The sequence below is a fragment of the Leucopleurus acutus genome, assembly GCF_964270905.1.
Source record: "Leucopleurus acutus genome assembly, chromosome: 1".
NCBI classification, from domain to species: Eukaryota; Metazoa; Chordata; class Mammalia; order Artiodactyla; family Delphinidae; genus Leucopleurus; species Leucopleurus acutus.
The window spans coordinates 63,353,971-63,380,120 of NC_139142.1; the positions used below are offsets into that span (position 1 = coordinate 63,353,971).

At 35.6% G+C, this 26,150-nt stretch overlaps 1 protein-coding gene across 2 annotated transcripts in view; it reads left to right on the forward strand.

Moving 5' to 3' along the window:
* The window catches only part of BAZ1A (bromodomain adjacent to zinc finger domain 1A), a 94,350-nt gene that overhangs the window by 57,050 nt on the left and 11,150 nt on the right, over window positions 1–26,150 (forward strand). Inside the window, exons 13-21 of one of the 2 annotated variants that reach the window (XM_082853373.1) lie at window positions 3,200–3,295; window positions 3,411–3,635; window positions 5,031–5,196; window positions 5,429–5,542; window positions 8,502–8,626; window positions 11,448–12,044; window positions 13,817–13,980; window positions 14,699–14,853; window positions 16,925–17,073. In XM_082853373.1, coding sequence (XP_082709499.1) covers window positions 3,200–3,295; window positions 3,411–3,635; window positions 5,031–5,196; window positions 5,429–5,542; window positions 8,502–8,626; window positions 11,448–12,044; window positions 13,817–13,980; window positions 14,699–14,853; window positions 16,925–17,073 — 1,791 coding nt within the window. The remainder of the gene's footprint in view (window positions 1–3,199; window positions 3,296–3,410; window positions 3,636–5,030; window positions 5,197–5,428; window positions 5,543–8,501; window positions 8,627–11,447; window positions 12,045–13,816; window positions 13,981–14,698; window positions 14,854–16,924; window positions 17,074–26,150) is intronic. The other variant, XM_082853374.1, reaches the window with a different exon arrangement.

Consider the following 26,150-nt stretch of genomic DNA (forward strand, 5'->3'; position numbering starts at 1 on the left):
TAGCAATGTGGTCCTCATTGTCATCTCAGATGATTTAGTCAATTAAATGAAACTCTACTAAAGGGAAGACAGAAGGGTAAATCCATTTATAAAACATCTAAAGATTTTCTAATGACAAGTATGAGCACTAAAGATGGATTATCTATGAGAGACAATGTAACGTATATTCATTCTTTTAGCCTTTAGGTTTTCTTAATGACCAATAACATCACAGTGTTACTGACCAAATTCTGACCTTAATACAAGACATAAAGCTTTTTTTAATTCAGGATTTGAAGCAGGTGAATTTTGTAGTTTTGGAAATCCTGATGACAAACAGTGGAGTCAAAAGGAAATTGTATTGGAAAATCAGCTAATGTAAAGGAAACACATATGTAACTGTTGACGTTTGTATTGCCATTATATTTTCTATTCATGATTTGTTTGATCTGCAATTTTTATAGCTCTACTCCTATGCAGAACTGTCTATAAAGTCTACCTCTGAATAAGTATTGACCATTAAATAAAGGTTTTAATGCTCCTTTTGAAACTATTTAAATGTTAGGGAGGGAGAAAAAAATACTCCAGGAATTTCACCCTTCTCCCACTTGCATATTATTATTGGCCACATTTTAAATGGTTATTTCAGTTTCATTAAGGGCCCTAGGCTGTTCCCCCCCGGGTATTTTTCATATGTTCTCCCATCTCAGTAACAAAAAAGCTCTTCCATAGTCTTCCTGAAAGCAACTGAATAATCAAATGGGATTGAATATTCTTTTACTTCCTCTTTAGCTGGTCTTATTATGTAAGGTGTTTCTTGCTATTTTTAGAAATTGGGCAGAAGGTAAAAGCATGAATTTATCTTAGTGATGAAAAAACTGAGGTTCGGTGCGGTTATTTACTGAAGATCACAAAGATAGTAAGTGACCACAAAGCTAGTAAGACACTGTATATATATATGCGTTGTTTCATTTAATCCTCATACCACCCTTGTGAGGAAGATGTAATTATTTTCTGCCTTTTACATATAAAGAAACTTAGTCTTAAGGAGTTTAATTAACTTGCCCAAAGACATTTGGCTAATAAGAAAGTGACAGGATAAAAACTCAGGCACTCTGGCCTAGAGCCTCATAATGACTGTTATATTACCTTATTATATGGCAAAGAAGTAATTATCTGTCTTCAAGAACATCTAATTTCTTTGGTCTTTGGTCTCCCTGTTTTTATATCAAATCTTGGAAATTTTGACCAATTTTTTAACTCTTCTATTAAAAATATCAATTCCTCTTGTTCTTACATCATGAACTTAAATGCCTTTCAAAGTACAGGAAAAAGAGCATTCTCCTTATATAGAATAGTTTTGTGTATTTGCTGAGATGTTATTGTTTAGTGTTGAAATTGTGTGTACCTAATTCTAGATTATGATGGTGATAAATATATCTTTCACATAGTCAAGCCATATACAGTTCAGCTATATTCTCTTGGTATGATGTGCCTGAGTGACTGTCTCGGCAAATCCTAGAATGATATTTACAGTTTCTTGAGAGTGCAATTTGGTAGATAACTGAGTTAAAGAATACATATTTTAACGTGTTAAACACAACTAAAAGTAAGCTGTCATTCTGTTGGTTGTCCATTTCCTAAGGCCTTTGTCCTAGGAAAATTATAACTTACTATAGATAAAATAGGTTGAATTGCTGCAAAGGAAGAGAACCAGTACACTTATACAGCTCTGTAACTAGGACTGTTGTTAATTTTAGACTGCCTGTATTAATTTTAAATTTGTTTGGCTTTATATGTAAAATGAAAATTGAAAAAGTTTTAGGTCTGGTATTTCCCTAGTGAGGAAGAATATAATGTCTGTCATTTTGACTAGATTCATGGCCTGGTAGGAATAACTTATGCACATATATGTAGTATTTAGTCAGATAACTTCTCCTGTGTGGTAGTGTTTATGCTTTAAATGCCATGAAATTGTCAATGACTGTAATCAAACATAATCCCAGAGTTGCCTTTTTCCTTTAGTAAAGGACAGCACTTCTGTTCTCTAAGGTCCATTTTTTTAGCTTGTGAACTTTGGGGAGGGAATCATATAGTAGAAAGTTAAGGAACCACAGAACCAGTGATTTTCCAACTCTAATCCATGGAGCTCTACAAATTGTACAGGGATTCCTCTGTGCTACTGCAACAGAGTTGGAAAAATGAATGGGCAGGATTGTCATCTCTATTCCCTACTTTAACAAGGGCATCTTTTATCTCTTTTATATTGTACTTCCAAGAAATACTTGAAGAATTTGGAAACTGCTGATCTAGACTTACCCCTGTAAGAAAAATGAAGCCAAATAAGTGACTGGTCTAAAGCCTACATAACTAGGAACTAGGGATTGGCAGAGTTAAGACTAGAATATACATTATCTGACTCTTAGTCTGAAGCTGTGTCTGCTGTACTTTGGTATAAGAGAAGGGCTTTTTATCAGCTTAAAGTTTTTTCATAGGTGACATTTTAATTTTATTATGTATGTAAGGAATAATTATATATTCTAATGGTTTAAACACATTTGTGCCAGTAGATTTGCTCTTTAGTCCTATTTGTAGGCTAAGCACTGTTTTCAAAGCTAAAGGAATTTACTTAGAAAATACAGGGATATCTTCCTATTGTTTCATGGATCGGTGATTTTTCAAAATAAAAACAAGCAATTTAAATGAAGAGGATAAATCTCTGGTTAAGTGACAGCAGTACTGTCTTTAAGTTCTTTTAGCTCTTTTTCTGTGCTGTTTTTGTGATGATTACAACTTATACTTTGTTATGATTCAATCTTAAAATATTTAGAAAAGATTTGGGTATCTTCAATGGATTCTGATTTTCAAAGTAGACTTTTCTAAAGTTATGTTGAGCAAGGAGATTTGTTTTTCATTCTAAAGTGTATTTTACCTTTTTTTTTTTTTTTGGAATGTGTATGTGCACCTTGTTGGTAACTTAGAAATTGTCTTCTCTCTGTTAAGTAAGGGAAAAATTAGTGTGTAGTGCATGTCTTAGGATTTATAGTTTTAGTTGGATACTAGGCAGAATGTAAAGGATGCTTGTTGTACCTAGCGTTGGTTCTTTTGAGGTTCCTGAATGTTAAGCTGTTTGCTGTTTCTTTCATCATTTTAAAAGGGCATTATTCCCAAACATTCAAGCTTTGATTTGCACTAGAATAAAGTATTTATTTCCTTAAAGATTTAACGGAGGCTTTGGATGAAGATGCAGACCCCACAAAATCTGCACTGTCTGCAGTTGCATCTTTGGCAGCTGCATGGCCGCAGTTGCACCAGGGTATGTGTAGGTTTTATTTTTTGTTTGCTTTTTTATTTTTATAAAGGTATATTTTACATTGCTGAGGACTTATTGTTTATATTCTAAATGACTATATCATTTTTAACAACTATAGGCTGCAGTTTGAAAAGCTTGGATCTTGATAGCTGCACACTTTCTGAAATCCTCAGACTACACATCTTAGCTTCAGGTGCTGATGTAACATCAGCAAATGCGAAGTACAGGTATCAAAAACGAGGAGGATTTGATGCTACAGATGATGCCTGTATGGAGCTTCGTTTGAGCAACCCCAGTCTAGTGAAGAAACTGTCAAGCACTTCAGTGTATGATTTGACACCAGGTAAACTTTGCAAGTTAGAATTTGTATAACCTGCCTACTTCCTACCCTCTTATCCTCTTACGCCCAGAAAACTTGGTAGCTGATGAGAAAATTTTAGGTGATATTCAGTTTTAAAAGAGAAGGAGAGGGATTTCCCTGGTGACGCAGTGGTTAAGAATCCACCTGCTAATGCAGGGGACACGGGTTCGAGCCCTGATCCGGGAAGATCCCACATGCTGCGGAGCAACTAAGCCCGTGTGCCACAACTGCTGTCACAGCTACTGAAGCCTGCACACTTAGAGCCCGTGCTCCACAACAAGAGAAGCCACCCCAATGAGAAGCCCACGCACCGCAATGAAGAGTAGCTTCCGCTCGCCGCAACTAGAGAAAGCCCGCGCACAGCAACAAAGACCCAACACAGCCAAAAATAAATAGATAAATTAATTTTTTTAAAAAAAGAGAGAAAGCAGTCTTTAAAAAAAATTGTTGGAATACAGTGATGTAAATTAACTACTGTTGCTTTTTCTATTTGGATTTTCTATTACTTTAAAAATTTATGGGGACTTCCCTGGTAGTCCAGTGGTTAGGGCTCTGCGCTTCCACTGTGGGGGGCGTGGGTTCAATCCCTGGTTGGGGACTAGGATCCCACGTGCTGCGTGGTGAGGCCAAAAAAAAACCAAACAAATTGTCGTTAGTTTACTACATCTACTAAGTTTAGAAGGATAAGTGAGAAGTAGCTAGCTTTCACTTTTACTTATAGTATATCAGAAATTTAAGCTGTAGCTGCAAAATTCTAATATTCACTTGAGTGTTTGTGCCTCAGTTTTACATATGAGGCACAATATGTAAAAATAAGATGAAGTTATTTTTCCCTTCCTTTTCTAAATAAAAAATTATAATGTACGAATATATAGAATTGAATATGCTTAATTAAGAAAACATATAATAAGAATACCTAATTCGTAAGATTCATATAGTTAAAAAAAATTTTTATTGAGATATAGTTGATCTAACATTCATATAATTTTTATAATTTATAGTAGTGTTTTGTGCAGTCTTTTCAGAGTAGCAGTTTGCGTATTGCCTTTTTTTTAATTCATGTGGTTATAACTTAGTTTTGATTTGAACTTCATACATGAGCCTGAAAATTAAAACTTGAAAATTAATTCTTTGCAATTAGAAAATTTTTCATGTCTGTTTAATTAGTATATAAGGTAGTCATTAGTATTTGAAATGCCTTGTCTATCACATAACTGTTAATTGGATTCAAAGTTGCTTTTTTTCCATACATGCCACTGGCATGTTTGATCCTAAGAAACTTTTCCCTGGTCTTTATTAAACATTTTCACATTCAGCCACAAATTAAAATTTTTCTTGTCATTGATAATCCAGAAGTTATTTACCAATTTTTGATAGGAGAAAAAATGAAGATACTTCATGCTCTCTGTGGGAAACTACTGACCCTAGTTTCTACTAGGGATTTCATTGAAGATTATGTTGACGTATTACGACAGGCAAAGCAGGAGTTTCGGGAGTTGAAAGCAGAACAACATCGAAAAGAGAGGGAAGAAGCAGCTGCTAGGTAAGAAATAATTATAGTCAGTTGTGCTAATGAAAGTTGTTTATTTCTTTGCATCTGAAACCATGTTGGGCTGCGGTGTGGCACTGGCTCACACTGAGAGGTTATGAATAGATTAACTACTTTATGGTTTTGTGATAACATTTGGAGCGTTTTCTATAATTTTATGATTAAAGGCAAGATACTAAAAGTTAAAAGTACCAGATAGACTATAATATTTTATTTTAACTTTCAGAATTCGTAAAAGGAAAGAAGAAAAACTTAAGGAGCAAGAACAAAAAATGAAGGAGAAACAAGAAAAACTAAAGGAAGATGAGCAAAGAAACTCAGTTGCAGATACATCTATTGGGTATGGTTTGAATTACACTGCTTATCTGGATCACATAAAGAATAAAAATCAGCACCTTAAACTCTAAAATGCTTTCAAAATTTTTAGAAAACATATAATAGTGTCAGCAAGCCTATGAAATTTACATACAGACAGTCCTCAGATATACATGTGTTATGTTTAAAAAGAAAAAAAAAGCACTTCCAGGGAATCTAGAACTCATTTTCTCATAGAATTAATGTTATAAATTATAATTTCCCAGAAAACTTTCAATAGGCTATTGTTAACCAGTTTCTAGCATTACTAGTAGGATCTCTCCTCTCCACCATCATCATCACAGTTGTACACTGTGTTTACAGAGCTCCTTCAAGCCTTTTGAGGAATAGAGATGAGATTGGAGCTTTTGGTAGGTGTAGGGAGAGGATGTCAGCATCTTAAATAATTTAGTGACTGCCTAAGTATTTCATTTAATTTCAGCATATTAGGGATGAAGATTGGCTGTGAAGACAAGTTGGAATTTTTCCCATACTGTAGATGGCAAATCATATTCAAATTTAGCAGAAATAATAATTTTTGAATAAAATCTGCCAAGGAAGTTCTAACAATCTCAGTATTCCAAATTTAGTGTATTGACTTTTGATTATACTTTCATGTAAAAATACCTATTACATCTTAAGATCATAGGTCACAAACTTGCATCAGTTGTATTTTATATGGCCATCAGTAATACTTTAAGGAATTTATTTGGATACCTTAAGAAAGTTAATAGATATGACACCTAAAGTACAAGCAACCAAAAAAAAAAAAGATAGATTCACCAAATTTGAAAACTTTTGTGCTTCAAAGAACACTATCAAGAAAGTAAAAATAGCAGCCCAGAAAATGGGAGAAAAATTTTGCAAATCATGTATCTGATGTCCAGAATATATAAGGAACTCATACAACTCGACAGTAAAAAGACAGCTCAATTTAAAAAATGGGCAAAGGATTTTAATGGACATTTCTCCAAAGAAGATAAACATGAAGCTCATAAAAAGATGCTCAACATCATTAGTCATTAGGGAAACGTATATCAAAACCACAATGAGATACTACTTCACGCTTACTAGGATGGCTGTAATTCAACTGAGGGACAGTAACATATGTTGGTGAGAATATGAAAGAATTAGAACTCTCATACATTGCTCACAGGGATGTGTAAAATGGTGTGGCTGCTTTGGACCAAGTTTGGCAGTTCATCAAACTGTTTAAACCATATGTTACCATGTGACCAGCAGTTCCACTCCTAGGTGTATATCCAAGAGAATTAAGAACATACGTTCACTTAAAAATGTATACACGAAAGTTCATAGCAGCATTATTCTTAATAGCCAAAAAATGGTAACAACCCAAATGTCTATCAATTGATGAATAGATAAACAAAATGATATATTCCTTCTGTGGTATATCCATATAGCAGAATGTTATTCAGCAATAAAAGGAATGGAATTCTGATACATGCTACAACATGGATGAACACCTTATGCTAAGTGAAAGAAGCTAGTCACAAAAGGCCATGTGTCGTATGATTGCATTTATAGGAAAAGTCCAGAATAGGCAAATCCATAGCAGAAAGTAGATGAGTGGTTACCAGGGGCATTGGGGGAAGAGGAACTGAAAATGGCTATGTGGTTTTTCTTTGGGGATGGTGAAAATGTTCTGGAATTAGATAGAGGCAATGATTGTATAACCTTGTTAATATTACTAAAAACCACTGAATTGTACACTTTAAAATGGTGATTTTTATGGTATGTGAATTATATCTCAATTTTTTTTACATTTTGTAAACTTTTTCCAATTATATTGAGATGTAATTGACATAAAGTATTGTATTCATTTAAGATGTACAAAACAATGATTTGACAAATGCATATATTGTGAAATGATTACCATAGTTTCATTAAAATTCATCACCTCACATAGTTACAAATTTTTTTTCCTTGTGATATCTTAAATTATTAAAAAGTGAAAATAGGCATGTTACAGATCCCACCACTTCATATTTTTTGTACTCATCTAGCCTCACTCGTTTACATTATCTCTCTGGTTCCTGAATACATTTGAGTTTACAAAACTGTCTTTGAATGTAGAACATAAATGGTAGAATTAACTCAGGTTTCATACAACTTTAGTTTTGATTTGGACAATATAGTGGATTAAACATATTGTGTTCATTCTTCCTACTTATTATATCTGAAGTTTGTCTGCGTCTCTCCTCCAATCTTTGTCTATTTATCTCCTTTATACTCTGAGCCACCATCACCTCCCAGCCAGTTACCTGGATTATTACAGTGACCTCTTTACTGGTCTCCCCTCATCTACTTTCTCTCTCAGATGATTTTCCACATAGCAGCAAAAGTGCCTTCTAATCATGTCATTTCCCTTTTCTAAATTCGTCCACTTTTTTCCCATTACTTTTTTTTTCCCATTGCTTTTTGAATGATGCCTTACAAGGCCCAGTATGACCTAGCCCTGCTTTTTCTCATTCATATCTTCAATTACTTCTTTTTTGTTTACACCTTCTCAAAATTATAAGCTCCTTCCTTTTCCCTTGAGCTCAGTGCCTTAGCATGTTATCCCCTCTGCTAAAAATGAAGATTTCTTCTTACCTGCCGCCTTACCCATCCCCAGTCTCCATAGTCTCGCAGTTTAAATGTCACTTCTTTAAGCAAGCCTCTCTTGGTCCCTGAGACTAGATTTGGTTCTCCTGGAAATGCTTTCATAGCATTTTGAACTTCTCCTTTTTTAGTAGTTATTACATATTTTAATTTTACAATGATTTATATAATTATCTGTTTTCTCTGCAAGACTGTAAACTCTGTGTTATCTCGTTCACTACTTCCTAAGCATAATGCCTGGTACTTCATACGCAGGCAATAAATATTTCATGAATGGAATTATATATTCATCAATGAATATAATTTTTGTTTTCATCCTTAAGGGAAGAAGAAAGGGAAGATTTTGATACTAGCACTGAGGGCAAAGAAACAGAGCAAAAGGAACAAGATCAAGACACAGTTACTGAGGATGAAGATGACCCAGGATCACATAAAAGAAGCAGAAGGGGTAATACAGAATTTCTTAAGGGCATTCTTGCTTGTTTTTAATTGATAAGGCATTTTATTAATTCACTATTCTGAAATATATATTAGATTGCTTCCATTTGAGATTCCAAGGTGTGTTTGTTGAGTTTTCATATTTACTACTTTATATTGACCAAATAGAAATTTTTATTCTATAACATACTCATTCAACATGCACTGAATGCCTCTTAGTTGCTAGAGGTACAAGAGATCAGTAATGCTTGTAATTGGTGTCATATTGATGGGAATGGATATCTCTGCTGCCTTAAAATAATTTCATAAATTGCTGGATCAAAGGAAATACATTTTTTTGAAAGCTTGGTACAAATTACTTCTGAGGATCTCTAACCGTCTTCATTTGATAACTATTAAAGGAGATCCTTAAGTTTATTCTGTGCCTCTAATTTGGATGGTATCTTTTTTTTTTTTGCTTTATTTTCTAAATGGTTATTATAAGTAGACAGAAAATCTCTTGTATCATGGAGGCTGTACTGTCTGATTACAATGCAATTGATTTAGAAATCCAAAGCAAATAAACCTCATATTATTAGAGTTTAAAACAAACTTCCAAGTAATGGGTCAAAGGAGAAACCCTAATGGAAATTAGAAAATATTTAAAACCAATTAGTACTGCATATTAACACTTGTTGGATACAGTCCCTCCACTTAAAGGAAAATTTATATAGCTTTAATCCAAATTAAGAAAGAAGAAAGGCAAATTGAGCTAGGCATTCATTTAAGAAGTTAGAGGTAGAAACTGGAATAATCTCCCCAAATATAAGGAAACAGTAGATATGAGTAGAAATTAATAGGAGATAAAACTGCAATAGAGCCAAAAGTTTGTTCTTTGAAAAAGACACAAACTGGATAAACCTTTGTTGAAATTGATTTGGGGGGGGGCGGTCACAACAAAAAATTAGGACTAAAAATGGAAGCAACATAACTACAGATGGAGCAGAAATTTAAAGATAAGTGGGGGGGCTTCCCTGGTGGCGCAGTGGTTGAGAGTCCGCCTGCCGATGCAGGGGACACGGGTTCGTGCCCCGGTCCAGGAAGATCCCACATGCCGCGGAGCGGCTGGGCCCATGAGCCATGGCCGCTGAGCCTGCACGACCGGAGCCTGTGCTCCGCAATGGGAGAGGCCACAACAGTGAGAGGCCCGCATACCGCAAAAAAATAAATAAATAAAAATATAGATAAGCGAATAACATAACAATTTTATAGCAGTAAATTTGAAAATAGAGGCCAAAAAGGAGCAAAACCCTAGAAAAGTGCAAATTATAAAAATGGATTAAAGAAAAAATTTAAAATGTGAATCGTCCTAAACCATTAAAGATTTTGAATTCATATTAAAAGCCTTCCTATAAGGAAAACATCAGTCCTAGGCAACTTTATGGTGAATCTGCCAAATTTTAAAGAAGCAGATAATTCCAATCTTACACAAACTCTTTCAGGCAAAAGAAATAGAAAGAAGAAACACTCCCCAACCATTTAAGCAATATGACGGTGACTGAAACAAGAGAGAGGTCTAATTCTTCAACACAGCATAAAAGTCCAGGCAGGTCACGAGGAATCCAGGCTCCTTCTGTCTTGTTGGTACTGTCATCCTTAGGGTTTTGCTGCCATCCTCATGTTCCAAAATGATTTATCACCTTGTCTCCATTCTATCTAGTTGGAAGAGGGAAAGAAGAAAAAGAGGCATAACCCAGAGGTTACATATAATGCTTCTGCTCCCACCTCTTTGACCAGTAGTTTCTAATGTAGCCATGTTTACTAGGGAAAGAGGGTCTGGGAAATGTTGTCCTTCTTTTGGATTGCTAGGTGCCTAATAATTAAGGGTTCTGTTACCTTAAAGCAAAGGTTAGTAAACTATAGCCCATTGACCAAATCTGCCCTGCCCCCTGTTTTAATATTACCCATGAGCTAAAAAGAGTTTTTACAGTTTTAAATAGTTGAAAAAATTTTATGAAGAATGATATTTTGTGAAGTGAAAATTACATGAAATTCAGACTCAGTGACCATAAATAAATTTTTATTGACTATAGCCATGCTCATTCATTTACGTATTGTCTATGGCTGCTTTCATGCTGCAGTGGCAGAGTTGAGTAGCTGTGACAAAAACCATATGACCCACACAGGTTAAAATATTTACTAACTAGCCCTTTACAAAAGTAGTTTGCTGACTCCTGCCTTAGACAAAGGACTGAATGTATGGTGCAAAATAACTAACAGACTGTGCCCATACTCTCCAGTATGGAGATGGAAGATTTTTGTGTGTCCCTTTATATTTAAGTGTGTCAGTTTCTTATTAACATAGTATATTAGTCTATTTATGCTGCCATAACAAAATATTACAGACTGGGTGGCTTAAACAACAAATTTATTTCATCACAGTTCTGGAGGCTGGAAGTACAAGATCAAGGTGGGTTGATCAAGCAGGGTTGATTTCTGGTGAGGCCTCTCTCAGCTGGTGATAGCACCTTCTCACTGTGTCCTCACATGACCTTTCCTCTGTGCCCACAAGTGGAGAGGGAGCTCTGGTCTCTCTTCCTTAAAGACACCAGTCCTGTCGGATTAGGGCCCTGCCCTTATGATCTCATTTAACCTTAATCACCTCATTAAAGGCCCTGTCTCCAAATTCAGTCACACTGGGGTTTAGAACTTCAACCTATGAATTGGGGGTATGGGGGGTGGCGCATACAGTTTAGTCCAAAACGTATAGTAACTTGGGGTAGCTTGTATCATATTTTTGTAATGAAAATTTAAAGTATGATGATGGTGATCAAAGGTTGTTTCGATTATAGGGAAAAGGGGACAAAATGGATTTAAAGAATGTACAAGGCAAGAAGAGGTCAACTGTGTAACAAGAGAGCCTCTTACTGCTGATGAGGAAGAAGCTTTAAAACAGGAACACCAACGAAAAGAGAAAGAGCTCTTAGAAAAAATCCAGAGTGCCATAGCATGTACCAATATCTTCCCCTTGGGCCGCGACCGCATGTATAGGCGGTATTGGATTTTCCCTTCTATTCCTGGATTGTTTATTGAAGAGGATTATTCTGGTCTCACTGAAGACATGCTGTTGCCTAGATCTTCATCATTTCAGGATAATGTACAGCCTCAAGATCCTCAGGTATCCACTAAAACTGGAGATTCTTTGATGTCTGAATCTACCTCCAGCATTGACCAAGGTCCGTGTGATGATTCTGTGCAGCTGCCAAAACCAGTGCATAAGCCAAATCGGTGGTGCTTTTACAGTTCTTGTGAACAGCTGGACCAGCTTATTGAAGCTCTTAATTCTAGAGGACATAGAGAAAGTGCCTTAAAAGAAACTTTGTTGCAAGAGAAACGCAGAATATGTGCACAGCTAGCCCGTTTTTCTGAAGAGAAGTTTCATTTTTCAGGTAAATTTTCAGTGGAACCTATTTCCTTTATTTTTCTTTCCCAATAATCTCTGGCTCAGGATTAAACATTTTTCAAACTATTAGAGCTGTGTTTAAAACAACTTCTCTTTCCTTTGGACTATGCTCTCAGTTCCTAAGTTAGGGAAAGTTTGCCAGTTAGAAAAATAAGGTTTTCTAGATTCCACTGGCTTCCATTTGGATTATGAGAAACACAGCTGACAATGTGAGAAGTTATGTACTCTTCCTGATCTCATTCCTTGATCAGTAGATTGAATACCTGAGGCAGTAAGGTTACCATCGGGTTTTGAGATCTAATAATGAGTGAGTTCACTCACTAGAGGTTTTGGCTGAGGGTCCAGGGACAGTTTCCATTAGTGATCATGCCTTTGGAGATGGGCTGCAAGGACAGATCAGGTAGCAATATTTCTTATTTGATGGCTGGTCTATTGATGACAGATAAGAGAAAGCAGTAAGGCATTTATAGGTGTAAATGAAATTTTCTAGGTAGAGAACTCTTAAATTTAGGGTCCTATTATTACCATGACTACTTTAATTCTCTTCAGGATTAAAAACTGTTGATCGCAATTCTTTAACAGCTTTAAAGCTGAGATTTTAATTCATAACACTGTACAATTCACCCATTTAAAGTGTACAATTCAGTGGTTTTTTTGTATATTCTTAGATATGTGCAACCATCACACAGTCAATTTTAGAACATTTTCATCATCTCAGAAAGAAATCCCATACCCTTTAGCTGCCACCCCTGTAGACCTAAGCAACCACAAATCTATTTTCTGTTACTGTAAATTTCCTTGTTTGAATATTTTGTATGACTGGTATCATATAGTATATGGTCTTTTGTGATTGACTTCTTTCACTTAGCATAATGTTTTCAAGGTTCATTGAAGTTGTACTTCATTCCCTTTTATGGCCAATTAATGTTCATTGTATACTATATTTTACTTATCCGTATGTTAGTTGATGGACATTTCTGTTGTTTCCACCTCTTGGCTATTATGGATAATGCTGCTATAAACATTTGTGTACAAATTTTTGCTGACACATGTTTTCATTTCTCTTGGGTATATACCTAAGAGTGAAATTACTAGATCATATGGTAATTCTGTTTAATCATTTGAGGAACTTCCAGACTGTTTCCTAAAGTGGCTCACCATTTTATATTGAGGGTTAAAATTTCTCCATGTCCCTGTCAACACTTGTTATTACCTGACTTTTTGATTCTAGCCATTCTAGAGGTGTGAAGTGGTATCTCATTGTGGTTTTGATGTGTATTTCCCAAATGACAAATGATCTTGAGCATCTTCGCATGGTCTTATTGGCCATTTGTATATCTTCTTTAAGGAAGATATGGTCTGATACGAAGTGTGTTCAGGGGAATTCCCTGGCAGTCCAGTGGTTAGGACTCAGAGCTTTCACTGTTGTGGGCCCCTGGTTGGCAAACTAAGACCCCGCGAGCCTCGCGACTCAGCCAAAAAAAAAGAAAGAAAGAAAAGCATGTTCAGATCCTTTGCACATTTTTTAATTGTATTATTTGTCTTTTTATTGAGTTGTAAAAGTTCTTTACATATTCTAGATACAAATCACTTATCAGATAAATGGTGTGCAAACATTTTCTCCTTTTTTTTCCCCCCTCCACACTTGAGGATTTACTGAGTGTTTTTATATCCATTGTCTCACAGTCATACAGTCAGATGGGTGATTGTATTTTTTAATGAGAAAATAATAATAAAGATATTTGATAACTATTTCAGACAAACCTCAAACTGATAGCAAACCTACATATAGTCGGGGAAGATCCTCCAATGCATATGATCCATCTCAGATGTCTGCAGAAAGGCAGCTTGAGTTGAGGCTGAGAGATTTTCTTTTGGATATTGAAGACAGAATTTACCAAGGAACATTAGGAGCAATCAAGGTTTGTCCCTGCTCCCATTTTAAATTTGCCTAATTACCAGAATATTGGCCATATTTGTTAATTTATTTGATATAGTCAAGGCATGTGTGTTCTGAATAAATACCAGGAAGTGATATATTTTTTTATGAAAACTAACTTTATTCCCCTGTATCAAATTGTTTATATATAGATAGAAATCTTTCTTAAATATGCTATATGACTATCTGCTTTCTTAAACAGAATTTAATGAACACAATTGACCTTTTTTAATATTAACTTTTGGTGTTTAAAAAGTATCTGTTTTATGGCATTTTCATCCGAGATGTTGAAATGTGTAAGGATATTTTCTTCTTCCTTGACTAGCTCCTGCCTCCTCTGCTGAGTCTGGTTTGTTTATTGGTTTCTTTGTTACCTTTTTAAAATCTGTAAGTAATTCATGCTTGGTATGTGTGTTCTGTTCATTCCTTTGCTATCATCTGTCACTTTTTTGCTACTGTCAGGTGACCAATCTTAGAATTGTTTATGATTTCACTATATAGAGAGTAAGGTATTAAAGCTTCCATCTATGAATGATATGAATTCCATTTTGGCCACTTAGTAACCTTATTTTTAGACCCCTTTTTGATTCACAATCTGTTCTAGAATATTCATGACTTTTTCATATGTACATTGAACCTCATACTTCTTAGGAACAGTATATGTCATTTTTCAGGGTTAGTAAACTTGGTTTTTGTTACAGGTTACAGACCGAAACATCTGGAGATCAGCATTAGAAAGTGGACGGTATGAGCTGTTAAATGAGGAAAACAAGGAAAATGGTATAATTAAAACTGTGAATGAAGATGTAGAGGAGATGGAAATTGATGAGCAAGCAAAGGTCATAGTAAAAGACAGGTACAAAAAGGATTTTCTAAAGTAATCATCACTTTTCCTTGCCATTTGATACTCTTTTTTTAAGTAAATGTTTCTTTTTCTTCAAAAAATTGTTTTAAAATCTTATTGTGAGGACCTTAATATTTGTAACCACTGAAGTGATGATTTTGCTAAACCACAGGTTCTCTGTCACTCCACTTAGTACTAAAGCAGCTGAAAGACACCTTGTTAGGATAATGATATTGATAGTTACTCAAGTTTTTAAAAACTCTTTGAACTTAAGGTTTTATTAATTTCAGAAAGTAGCTTTACACTATCCATTTGTCTTTTCTGTAGGAATACTTAGTAAACTGTAATAGACTAAAATATTATTTGAGCCATTAGTCAGAACCTATTTATCTATAGACAGATACTTTTACTTTTTCAGAGTTATTTTGGATAGTGTCTGCCCTTAAGGATAAGTTTTATTGTCTAGAAGGAAATGGTGGAGAGACATTAAGCTAACAATTATAGAACAGGGTCAGAGTTCTGGTAGTAAATACCCAATGCAAATGTAACACATAGGAGGGCTTCTTATCTTGGTAGAATATGGAAAACAGCAAAGGAAGTGCAAGAGGAAGTGACTGTGAACCTGAGACCTAAAGGTGGAAAGGATATGAGACTGGGAGGGAAGACATTATACCAAAGGCTTTGAGTGAATGAGCTTGTACTTTTTTTTTTTTTTAACATCTTTATTGGAGTATAATTGCTTTACAATGGTGTGTTAGTTTCTGCTTTATAGCAAAGTGAATCAGCTATACGTATACATACATCCCCGTATCTCCTCCCTCTTGCGTCTCCCTCCCACCCTCCCTATCCCACCCCGCTAGGTGGTCACAAAGCACCGAGCTGATCTCCCTGTGCTATGCGGCTGCTTCCCACTAGCTATCTATTTTACGTCTGGTAGTATATATAAGTCCATGCCACTCTCTCACTTCGTCCCAGCTTACCCTTCCCCCTCCCCGTATTCTCAAGTCCATTCTAATGATCGTTTTAGCTGCAGCATGGAGATTTATTGCAAAGGGAGTAAGATTGGAGGCGAAGGAACTGGTTAGTTAGGAGGCAGCTATAAGTAAAAGTTGAAGCACGAGAAACAGAGATAAGCTGCCTGAGATACTTATCCCTTAAGGTCCTGAAACCTTTCCCATAAGCTTTGTCTCATCCACCTTCCCTCCTCTCGATATCTGCCCTTGTAACGTCCTTAAATGACTTGATAGTTAGTTTAGCTCTTGATTCATGTTTTTATCTCCCTTTCCTATTAGCTTATGAGAACTCCTAGAGATTGAGGGAAACTATTTCTTACACAGATATAAGTAAGCATTTGGATGAATAAGTGGATTCAAGTTTCACCTAATAGTGTTTTTAAGTACTATAAAACTCTTCAATTTTTTTTTGTGAATATGATCTTTATAGCACAACATAGAAAAGTATGAAATAATCTGAAAATTAATGATAAATGGAAAAAGAAAATACAACCATGGGTTAAAATATTAGATATATACTTTGATGGGAAATTTTTATGACAAATATAAATATAATTTTATTCTTTTATTCTGTTTCCAAGATTTCTTCAACATATAAGACCTTGAAGGCAATCATAGTTTGAAATATATATATGTACTTTTGAAAATCAGCAGAAAGACCTATGGTTTAGGAAAGAAAGCTGAAAGCTAATTTGTATTAGTAAATGCCTTACCCGAAATTTAAAAATTCTCTGAAAGATGGAACTGGCTTGCTTTGTACAGTACTCTCTACTTATTCAAGTTTGCTTCAGAGAAAGAATTCTTAGCCCAACCTTATCAATCATATTCTGAGTTACTGGGAGGAGAGAAAATACTGTGAGTCACTGTACCTGCACCCCTGCGTGTGAGATCCTTGTTATATGTGGCTGTAGATATGACACATTTAAACTGGGAATGTTTTTCAAGTATTCCTTAATTGCCTATTCTTTATTTTGTGGATTCGATTGAAGACTTGCTCTTAACAAAACTTTGTGTGGTGCTATGGGGAATAAGATAATACCTGTCCTCACTGTTCAATGTTTTAATTGTAGACTTTTGGGCATAAAAACAGAATCTCCGAGTACTGTCTCAACTAATGCAAGTACACCGCAGTCAGTGAGCAACGTGGTTCATTATCTTGCAATGGCACTCTTTCAAATAGAGCAGGGCATTGAGCGGCGTTTTCTCAAAGCTCCACTTGGTAAGTATCTGTTTTTAATTCAAAAGATTAGTTATATTTTAAATGCTTTTGAATTGCCCTTTAATTGATAGAACTTTATTGTCTGACATAATAAAATTGATTGACTAATTTGAACATTTTAAGATTGCATTTTCATTTTAAAATATGAGTTCTTTCAGGTGAGATTTATTTTTTTAATAATACTTAAATACTTTTAAAAAATTTTTCTAGGTATTCATTCATTTTAATGAATGTCTATTTAACTATTTCTGTCAATCTCTTCTTTTATGAACTTTTCTTCTGAAGAAAGATTACCAAATCCTGTGACTAGCCAGACCCTGAATAATCAAAGACTATACATAAATTTGTTGTTGTTGTTATTTAAAACAGAAGCTCAAAGAAGCTACTTAAATGTCCCCCATTAGGGGTATGGTTTAATAATGTGGTCATTCACCTGAGCACTGTGTACGAAGTACCAAGTCAGAAATACCAGGTGTTAAAGGGTACACAGATGAGGAAATGCTCTGTAATTTATGGTTAGGATGACAGAAATAATTCTATCAGGAATGTGTTTCAGCAATTGTGAAATTAATATGCTTTTAGGGACTAACCTAGGAACATACTCATTATGTCTTTAGGAAAAATATATTTGTCAAGTTCCAACTCAATTTTCATGTCATAACTGCCTCTACTTCCCCGTGGTCTTTCTGAAAAATGGAATTAATTTATAATTCATCATATTGAGATAGTTTATATCTCAATAGTGGGGTACTAGAAGAAACAATTTTTTTAAACCATATCTTTTTGGTCTCATTGAGAGAGCAACTTGAGGAGATGAAAATCCTTTAAAAATGATTTGAATGTTACTTTGTTGAGTAGTAAGAACAAAGCTTTCATAAATAGATGGTGCTAACAGAGCAATTTTGGAACGTCAATATATTTGTAAAATGTTATTTTTAAATTGAAGGATTTGTGGCTAGTATCTCATTATTCTAATAAACCTATCCATATTTTTATATTTTTTATAAATTGATAATTCCACCATGAGCTTAATAACTCACTTTTCACATCAAAAGTAGCACTTGTAAGGAATAAAATACATATGATCATAAAGATATTCAAGTTTGTTGTATCACTGCTATTTTGTCTTCAGTATTTCTTAATATTTTCTGTGTTCAAATCAAATTACATGTACAAGGGATCTCTGTATTGTTTCTTACAAACACATGTGAATTTACAATTACTTCAATTAGAAGTTATTTGTCAGTCATAGAGCTCTTATAAATGTAAGGTGTTACTACTACTCATTAATTCTGTGATTCCTAAAGGGGTGAGGGATAAAATGCAATTCTGCTGATTTTTCCACTTCTGAAATTGCCGTCAATTAAAGTTATTTATACGTTTGGGGGGATCAAGTTAATTATTTAGTGTGTTTGTCTTTTCTTCAGTACATTTTATTAAATATTTACACAAAGGGAAAAAGTTAACGCTGAGAGATGTTGCAACTTACATCTCTTAGGTTTTGTAAGAGCAGAGAACTATAGTGTTCCTTATGCTTGTTTGTATACAGCAGCATTAGAACATTCATTTCAAGCTGAGACATAGAAACAATTTTAATTTGGGATCTTAAAAAAATAAATGAAATAAGACAAGTTCAACGTACCTTACTTACTTCGTAAATGTTGGTCAGAGTCAGATGTTGATCATTTGTAATATGGATGTTACCATCTACCATTGCTGCTTCAAAGTTAGTAGAAGAACTGGTGTCTGTAACTCTTTATGTTTAAGCCTTTGAACAGTCTGTTTTGAATGAGACCGCAGGAAATGGAGGTACCTCTAGAGTTTTAAGATAGTCTAAATGTTTGGAGCAAGGTAATCAAGAATATCCTTAATCCGGAAGAGAAAAGGGGGTTCCACTTCATGAATGTTTGAGATAGAATATTTATTAAAATCCTCCATTCTCTTGATAATTTTTCAACATAGCAAATTAACTATAGTAGGAATTATCCCAGTTTAGCTTCAGAAATTATTTCAGTTTCTTGAGGAAGCAAGTAAGAAATAAAATTTCTACTTATGTTCCACCTTCTCTAGTATGTCCCTCTTATGCTAGTGATCAATCGCATTGATAAAACTAGGCTTTTTTAGCTTGGGGAACGTAATCCTATTTCAGTTAATGATTTTAGGTAACGTGTGAGAATTGTTTAAGTGGATAATTTAATCATTTATAAAGTCATCCATATGGTTAAACCCTTAAGCTATAGGGGAAAAAATTGTCAAACTAACTTTATCAATTTGAAATTAGGTAGCACAGAAATTAATAAAGATCAAAAGGGAGATAGAAAAAAAAGACAAGAAAAAGAGAGAGAAAGATCAGTCTAGTGTGACAGATGGTAAATTTTTAACTTTTTAAAGAATTCTGTATTTTTAAAGAACTATGATTTTACTTTCTTTACTGTTGAATACTGGTTTACATATTTAGCTTTTGAAGGAAAAACCTTGGATTTGGTTTTTTGGAAGAGAATGGCGTTGGGGGTAATATCATCTTCCTAACATTTTTCTTTCTACATTTCATACCTCAGCTAATCAAACTCTTTTAAGCTGGTATATAAAAAATTGACATCGTTGAACCTTAGTATACTTAGTTATTAGTTAAAAGAATTAACAGCTATGGAATGTATATTTACTTATTCTACATATAGTATTTATTCACAGCATTTTTTTTTTCCTTTACTAGCACAGGGAGAATTATGGAGTAGGAGATGTTATTGTTTTATCTCCTAGAGAAGCTTACATGGCATGGTGACATGGATTAATGTATAGTGGCAGTTAACAGTATAAAATCTCCCAGTGTGATATTTGATTATATGAATCTACCATTATTTTATATTAGTAAAATACTTTTAAAATTTTATTTATTTATGGCTGCATTGGGTCTTCATTGCCGCACGCGGGCTTTCTCTAGTTGCAGCGAGCGGGGGCTACTCTTCGTTGCAGTGAGCGGGCTTCTTATTGCAGTGGCTTCTCTTGTTGTGGAGCACGGGCTCTAGGTGCGCAGGCTTCAGTAGTTGTGGCTCGCAGGCTCTAGAGCACAGGCTCAGTAGTTGTGGCACAGGGCTTAGTTGCTCTGCGGCATGTGGGATCTTCCCAGATCAGGGATCAAACCAGTGTCCCCTGCATTGGCAGGCATATTCTGAACCACTGTGTCACCTGGGAAGTCCCTAGTAAAATACTTTTAATTAGCAATATCTTGAGGCACAGAGGGGTTAAGCAACTTGCCCAGGCTCATATAGGGGAGCTAGTACTCAACCTCAAGACAGACTGACTCCATAGCCTACATTCTCGTAATTATTATGACACGGTACATGAGGTTTTATTTGAGGATAATAGTAGAAAATATGGTGTGATAGGACCAAACTTTGTGTGGAGTCATATATCTTGCAGAATTTTGACATGATGTGGTAGGCCCTTTATAATTAAGTGTAATGTCTTAGGAAAACTAAGGTAGTTGCAGTATTGAAGATTAATCGAAGGTGGATATCACAAGCAAATGTACAATGATAGACAGGCGAGATTAATGGCAATTAAATGACTTTTCTTTTTTTGGTTTTTATTTTATTTTTGTTAACATCATTATTGGAGGATAATTGCTTTACAATGGTGTGTTACTTTCTGCTTTATAGCAAAGTGAATCAGCTATACATATACATATATTCCCATATCTACTCCCTCTTGTGTCTCGCTTCCACCCTCCCTTTCCCACCCCTCTAGGTGGTCACAAAGCACCGAGCTGATCTCCCTGTGCTATGCGGCTGCTTCCCGCTAGCTATCAATTACATTTGGTAGTATATATAAGTCCGTGCCACTCTCTCACTTTGTCCCAGCTTACCCTCCCCGCTCCCCATGTCCTGAAGTCCATTCTCTATGTCTGCGTCTTTATTCCTGTCTTGCCCCTAGGTTATGCATAACCTTTTTTTTTCTTTTTTTAGATTCCATATATATGTGTTAGCATACGGTGTTTGTTTTTCTCTTTTTGACTTACTTCACTCTGTATGACAGGCTCTAGGTCCATCCACCTCACTACAAATAACTCCATTTCGTTTCTTTTTATGGCTGAGTAATTATTCCATTGCCTGTATGTGCCACATCGTCCTTATCCATTCATCTGTCAATGGACACTTAGGTTGCTTCCATGTCCTGGCTATTGTAAATACAGCTGCAATGAGCATTGTGGTACATGACTCTTTTTGAATTATGGTTTTCTCAGGGTATATGCCCGGTAGTAGGATTGCTGGGTAATATGGTAGTTCTATTTTTACTTTTTTAAGGAACCTCCATACTGTTCTCCATAGTGGCTGTATCAATTTACATTCCCACCAACAGTGCAAGAGGGTTCCCTTTTCTCCACACCCTCTCCAGCATTTATTGTTTGTAGATTTTTTGATGATGGCCATTCTGAGTGGTGTGAGGTGATACCTCATTGTAGTTTTCATTTGCATTTCTCTAATGATTAGTAATGTTGAGCATTCTTTCATGTGTTTGTTGGCAATCTGTACAACTTCTTTGCAGAAATGTCTATTTAGGTCTCCTGCCCATTTTTGGATTGGGTTGTTTGTTTTTTTGATATTGAGCTGCATGAGCTGCTTGTATATTTTGGAGATTAATCCTTTGTCAGTTGGTTCATTTGCAAATATTTTCTCCCATTCTGAGGGTTGTCTTTTCATCTTGTTTATGGTTTCCTTTGCTGTGCAAAAGCTTTTAGGTTTCATTAGGTCCCATTTGTTTATTTTTGTTTTTAATTCCATTTTTCTAGGAGGTGGGTCAAAAAGGGTCTTGCTGTGATTTATGTCATAGAGTGTTCTGCCTATGTTTTCCTCTAAGAGTTTGTTAGTGTCTGGCCTTACATTTAGGTATTTCATCCACTTTCAGTTTACGTTTGTGTATGGTGTTAGGGAATGTACTAATTTCATTGTTTTACATGTACCTGTCCAGTTTTCCCAGCACCACTTATTGAAGAGGCTGTCCTTTCTCCACTGTACATTCCTGCCTCCTTTATCAAAGATAAGGTGACCAGGGCTTCCCTGGTGGCGCAGTGGTTGAGAGTCTGCCGATGCAGGGGACGCGGGTTCGTGCCCCGGTCTGGGAAGATCCCACATGCCGCGGAGCGGTGGGGCCCGTGAGCCATGGCTGCTGAGCCTACCTGTCCGGAGCCTGTGCTCCGCAACGGGAGAGGCCACAACAGTGAGAGGCCCGCATACCGCAAAAAAAAAAAAAAAAAAAGATAAGGTGACCATATGTGTGTGCGTTTTTCTCTGGGCTTTCTATTCTGTTCCATTGATCTATCTTTCTGTTTTTCTGCCAGTACCATACTGTCTTGATTACTGTAGCTTTGTAGTATAGTCTGAAGTCCAAGAGCCTGATTCCTCCAGCTCCGTTTTTCATTCTCAAGATTGCTTTGGCTATTCGGGGTCTTCTGTGTTTCCATACAAATTGTGAAATTTTTTGTTCTAGTTCTGTGACAAATGCTACTGGTAGTTTGATAGGGACTGCATTGAATCTGTAAATTGCTTTGGGTAGTATAGTCATTTTCACAGTGTTGATTCTTCCAATCCAAGAGCATCGTATATCTCTCCATCTGTTTGTATCATCTTTAATTTCTTTCATCAGTGTTTTATAGTTTCCTGAGTACAAGTCTTTCTCCTCCTTAGGTAGGTTTATTCCTAGATATTTTATTCTTTTTGTTGCAATGGTAAATGGGAGTGTTTCTTAATTTCTCTTTCAGATTTTTCATCATTAGTGTATAGGAGTGCAAGAGATTTCTGTGTATTAATTTTGTATCCTGCTACTTTACCAACTGCATTGATTAGCTCTAGTAGTTTTCTGGTAGCATCTTTAGGATTCTCTATGTATAGTATCATGCCATTTGGAAACAGTGACCGTTTTACTACTTCTTTTCTGATTTGGATTCCTTTTATTTCTTTTTCTTCTCTGATTGCTGTGGCTAAAACTTCCAAAACTGTGTTGAATAATAGTGGTGAGAGTGGGCTACCTTCTCTTGTTCCTGATCTTAGTGGAAATGGTTTCGGTTTTTCACCATTGAGAACAATGTTGGCTGTGGGTTTGTCATAGATGGCCTTTATTATGTTGAGGTGTCTTCCCTCTATGCCTACTTTCTCGAGGGTTTTTATCATAAATGGGTAGTGAATTTTGTCAAAAGCTTTTTCTGCATCTATTGAGATGATCTTATGGCTTTTCTCCTTCTATTTGTTAATATGGTGTATCACATTTGATTGTTTTGCATATATTGAAGAATCCTTGCATTCCTGGGATAAACCCCACTTGATCATGGTGTATGATCCTTTTAACGTGCTGTTGGATTCTGTTTGCTAATATTTTGTTGAGGATTTTTGCATCTATGTTCATCAGTGATATTGGCCTGTAGTTTTCTTTCTTGGTGAAATCTTTGTCTGATTTTGGTATCAGGGTGATGGTGGTCTTGTAGAATGACTTCGGGAGGGTTCCTCCCTCTGCTATATTTTGGAAGAGTTTGAGAAGGATAGGTGTTAGCTCTTCTCTGAAGGTTTGATAGAATTCACCTGTGAAGCCATCTGGTCCTGGGCTTTTGTTTGTTGGAAGATTTTTAATCACAGTCTCAATTTCGGTGCTTGTGATTGGTCTGTTTATATATATTTTTTTGTTTGTTTCTGTTTTTGTTTTTGCGGTACGCGGGCCTCTCACTACTGTGGTCTCTCCCGCTGTGGAGCACAGGCTCTGGACATGCAGGCTCAGCGGCCATGGCTCACGGGCCCCACCGCTCCACGGCATGTGGGATCCTCCCAGACCAGGGCACGAACCCATGTCCCCTGCATCAGCAGGCGGACTCTCAACCGCTGCGCCAGCAGGGAAGCACTGGTCTGTTTATATTTTTATTTCTTCCTGGTTCAGTCTCAGAAGGTTGTGTTTTTCTAAGAATTTGTCCATTTCTTCCAGGTTGTCCATTTTATTGGCATATAGTTGCTTGGAGTAATCCCTCATGATCCTTTGTATTTCTGCAGTGTCAGTTGTTACTTCTCCTTTTTCATTTCTAATTCTATTGGTTTGAGTCTTCTCCCTTTTTTTCTTCATCAGTCTGGCTAGTGTTTTATCAATTTTGTTTATCTTCTCAAAGACCCAGCTTTTAGTTTTATTGATCTTTGCTCTCGTTTCCTTCATTTATTTCTGATATTTATGATTTCTTTCCTTCTGCTAACTTTGGGGGTTTTTTTGTTCATCTTTCTCTAATTGCTTTAGGTGTAAGGTTAGGTTGTTTATTTGAGATGTTTCTTGTCTCTTCAGGTAGGATTGTATTGCTATAAACTTCCCTCTTACAACTGCTTTTGCTGCATCCCATAGGCTTTGGGTTGTCGTGTTTTCATTGTCATTTGTTTCTAGGTATTTTTTGATTTCCTTTTTGATTTCTTCAGTGATCTCTTGGTTATTAAGTAGTGTATTTTTTAGCCTCTATGTGTTTGTATTTTTTACAGACTTTTTCCTGTAATTGATATCTACTCTCATAGCATTGTGGTCAGAAAAGATACTTGATACGATTTCAATTTTCTTAAATTTACCAAGGCTTGATTTGTGACCCAAGATATGATTTACCCTGGAGAATGTTCCATGAGCACTTGAGAAGAAAGTGTATTCTGTTGTTTTTGGATGGAATGTCCTATATATATCAATTTAGTCCATCTTGTTTAATGTGTCTTTTAAAGCTTGTGTTTCCTTATTTATTTTCATTTTGGATGATCTGTCCATTGGTGAAAGTGGGGTGTTAAAGTCCCCTACTCTGATTGTGTTACTGTTGATATCCCCTTTTTATGGCTGTTAGCATTTGCCTTTTGTATTGAGGTGCTCCTATGTTGGGTTCATAAATATTTACAATTGTTATTTCTCCTTCTTGGATTGATCCCTTGATCATTATGTAGTGTCCTTCTTTGTCTCTTGTAATAGTCTTTATTTTAAAGTCTATTTTGTCTGAATTGAGAATAGCTACTCCAGCTTTCTTTTGATTTCCATTTGCATGGAATATCTGTTTCCATCCCCTCACTTGTGGTCTGTATGTGTCCCTAGGTCTGAAGTGGGTCTCTTGTAGACAGCATATATGTGGGTCTTGTTTTTGTATCCATTCAGCCAATCTGTGTCTTTTGGTGGGAGCATTTAATCCATTTACATTTAAGGTAATTATCAATATGTATGTGCCTATTAACATTTTATTAATTGTTTTGGGTTCGTTATTGTAGGTCTTTTCCTTCTTTTGTGTTTCCTGCCTAGAGAAGTTCCTTTAGCATTTGTTGTAAAGCTGGTTTGGTGGTGCTGAATTCTCTTAGCTTTTGCTTGTCTGTAAAGGTTTTAATTTCTCTGTCAAATCTGAATGAGATCCTTACTGGATAGAGTAATCTTGGTTGTAGGCTGTTCCCTTTCATCACTTTAAATATGCCCTGCCACTCCCTTCTGGCTTTCAGAGTCTCTGCTGAAAGATCAGCTGTTAACCTTATGGAGTTTCCCTTGTGTGTTATTTGTTGTTTTTCCCTTGCTGCTTTTAATATTTTTTCTTTGTATTTAATTTTTGATAGTTTGATTAGTATGTGTCTTGTTTCTCCTTGGACTTACCCTGTATGGGACTCTCTGTGCTTCCTGGACTTGATTGGCTATTTCCTTTCCCATATTAGGGAAGTTTTCAAGTTATAATCTCTTCAAATATTTTCTCAGTCCCTTTTTTTTTCTCTTCTTCTTCTGGAACCCCTATAATTCGAATGTTGGTGTGTTTAATGTTGTCCCTGAGAATGTCCTCAATTCTTTTCGTTCTTTTTTCTTTATTCTGCTCTGCAATAGTTATTTTCACTATTTTATCTTCCAGGTCACTTGTCCATTCTTTTGCCTCAGTTATTCTGCTATTGATTCCTTCTACAGAATTTTTAATTTCATTTATTGCATTGTTCATCATTGTTTGCTCTTTAATTTTTCTAGGTCCTTGTTAAACATTGTATTTTCTCCATTCTATTTCCAGGATTTTGGATCATCTTTACTATCATTACTCTGATTTTTTTTTTTTCAGGTAGACT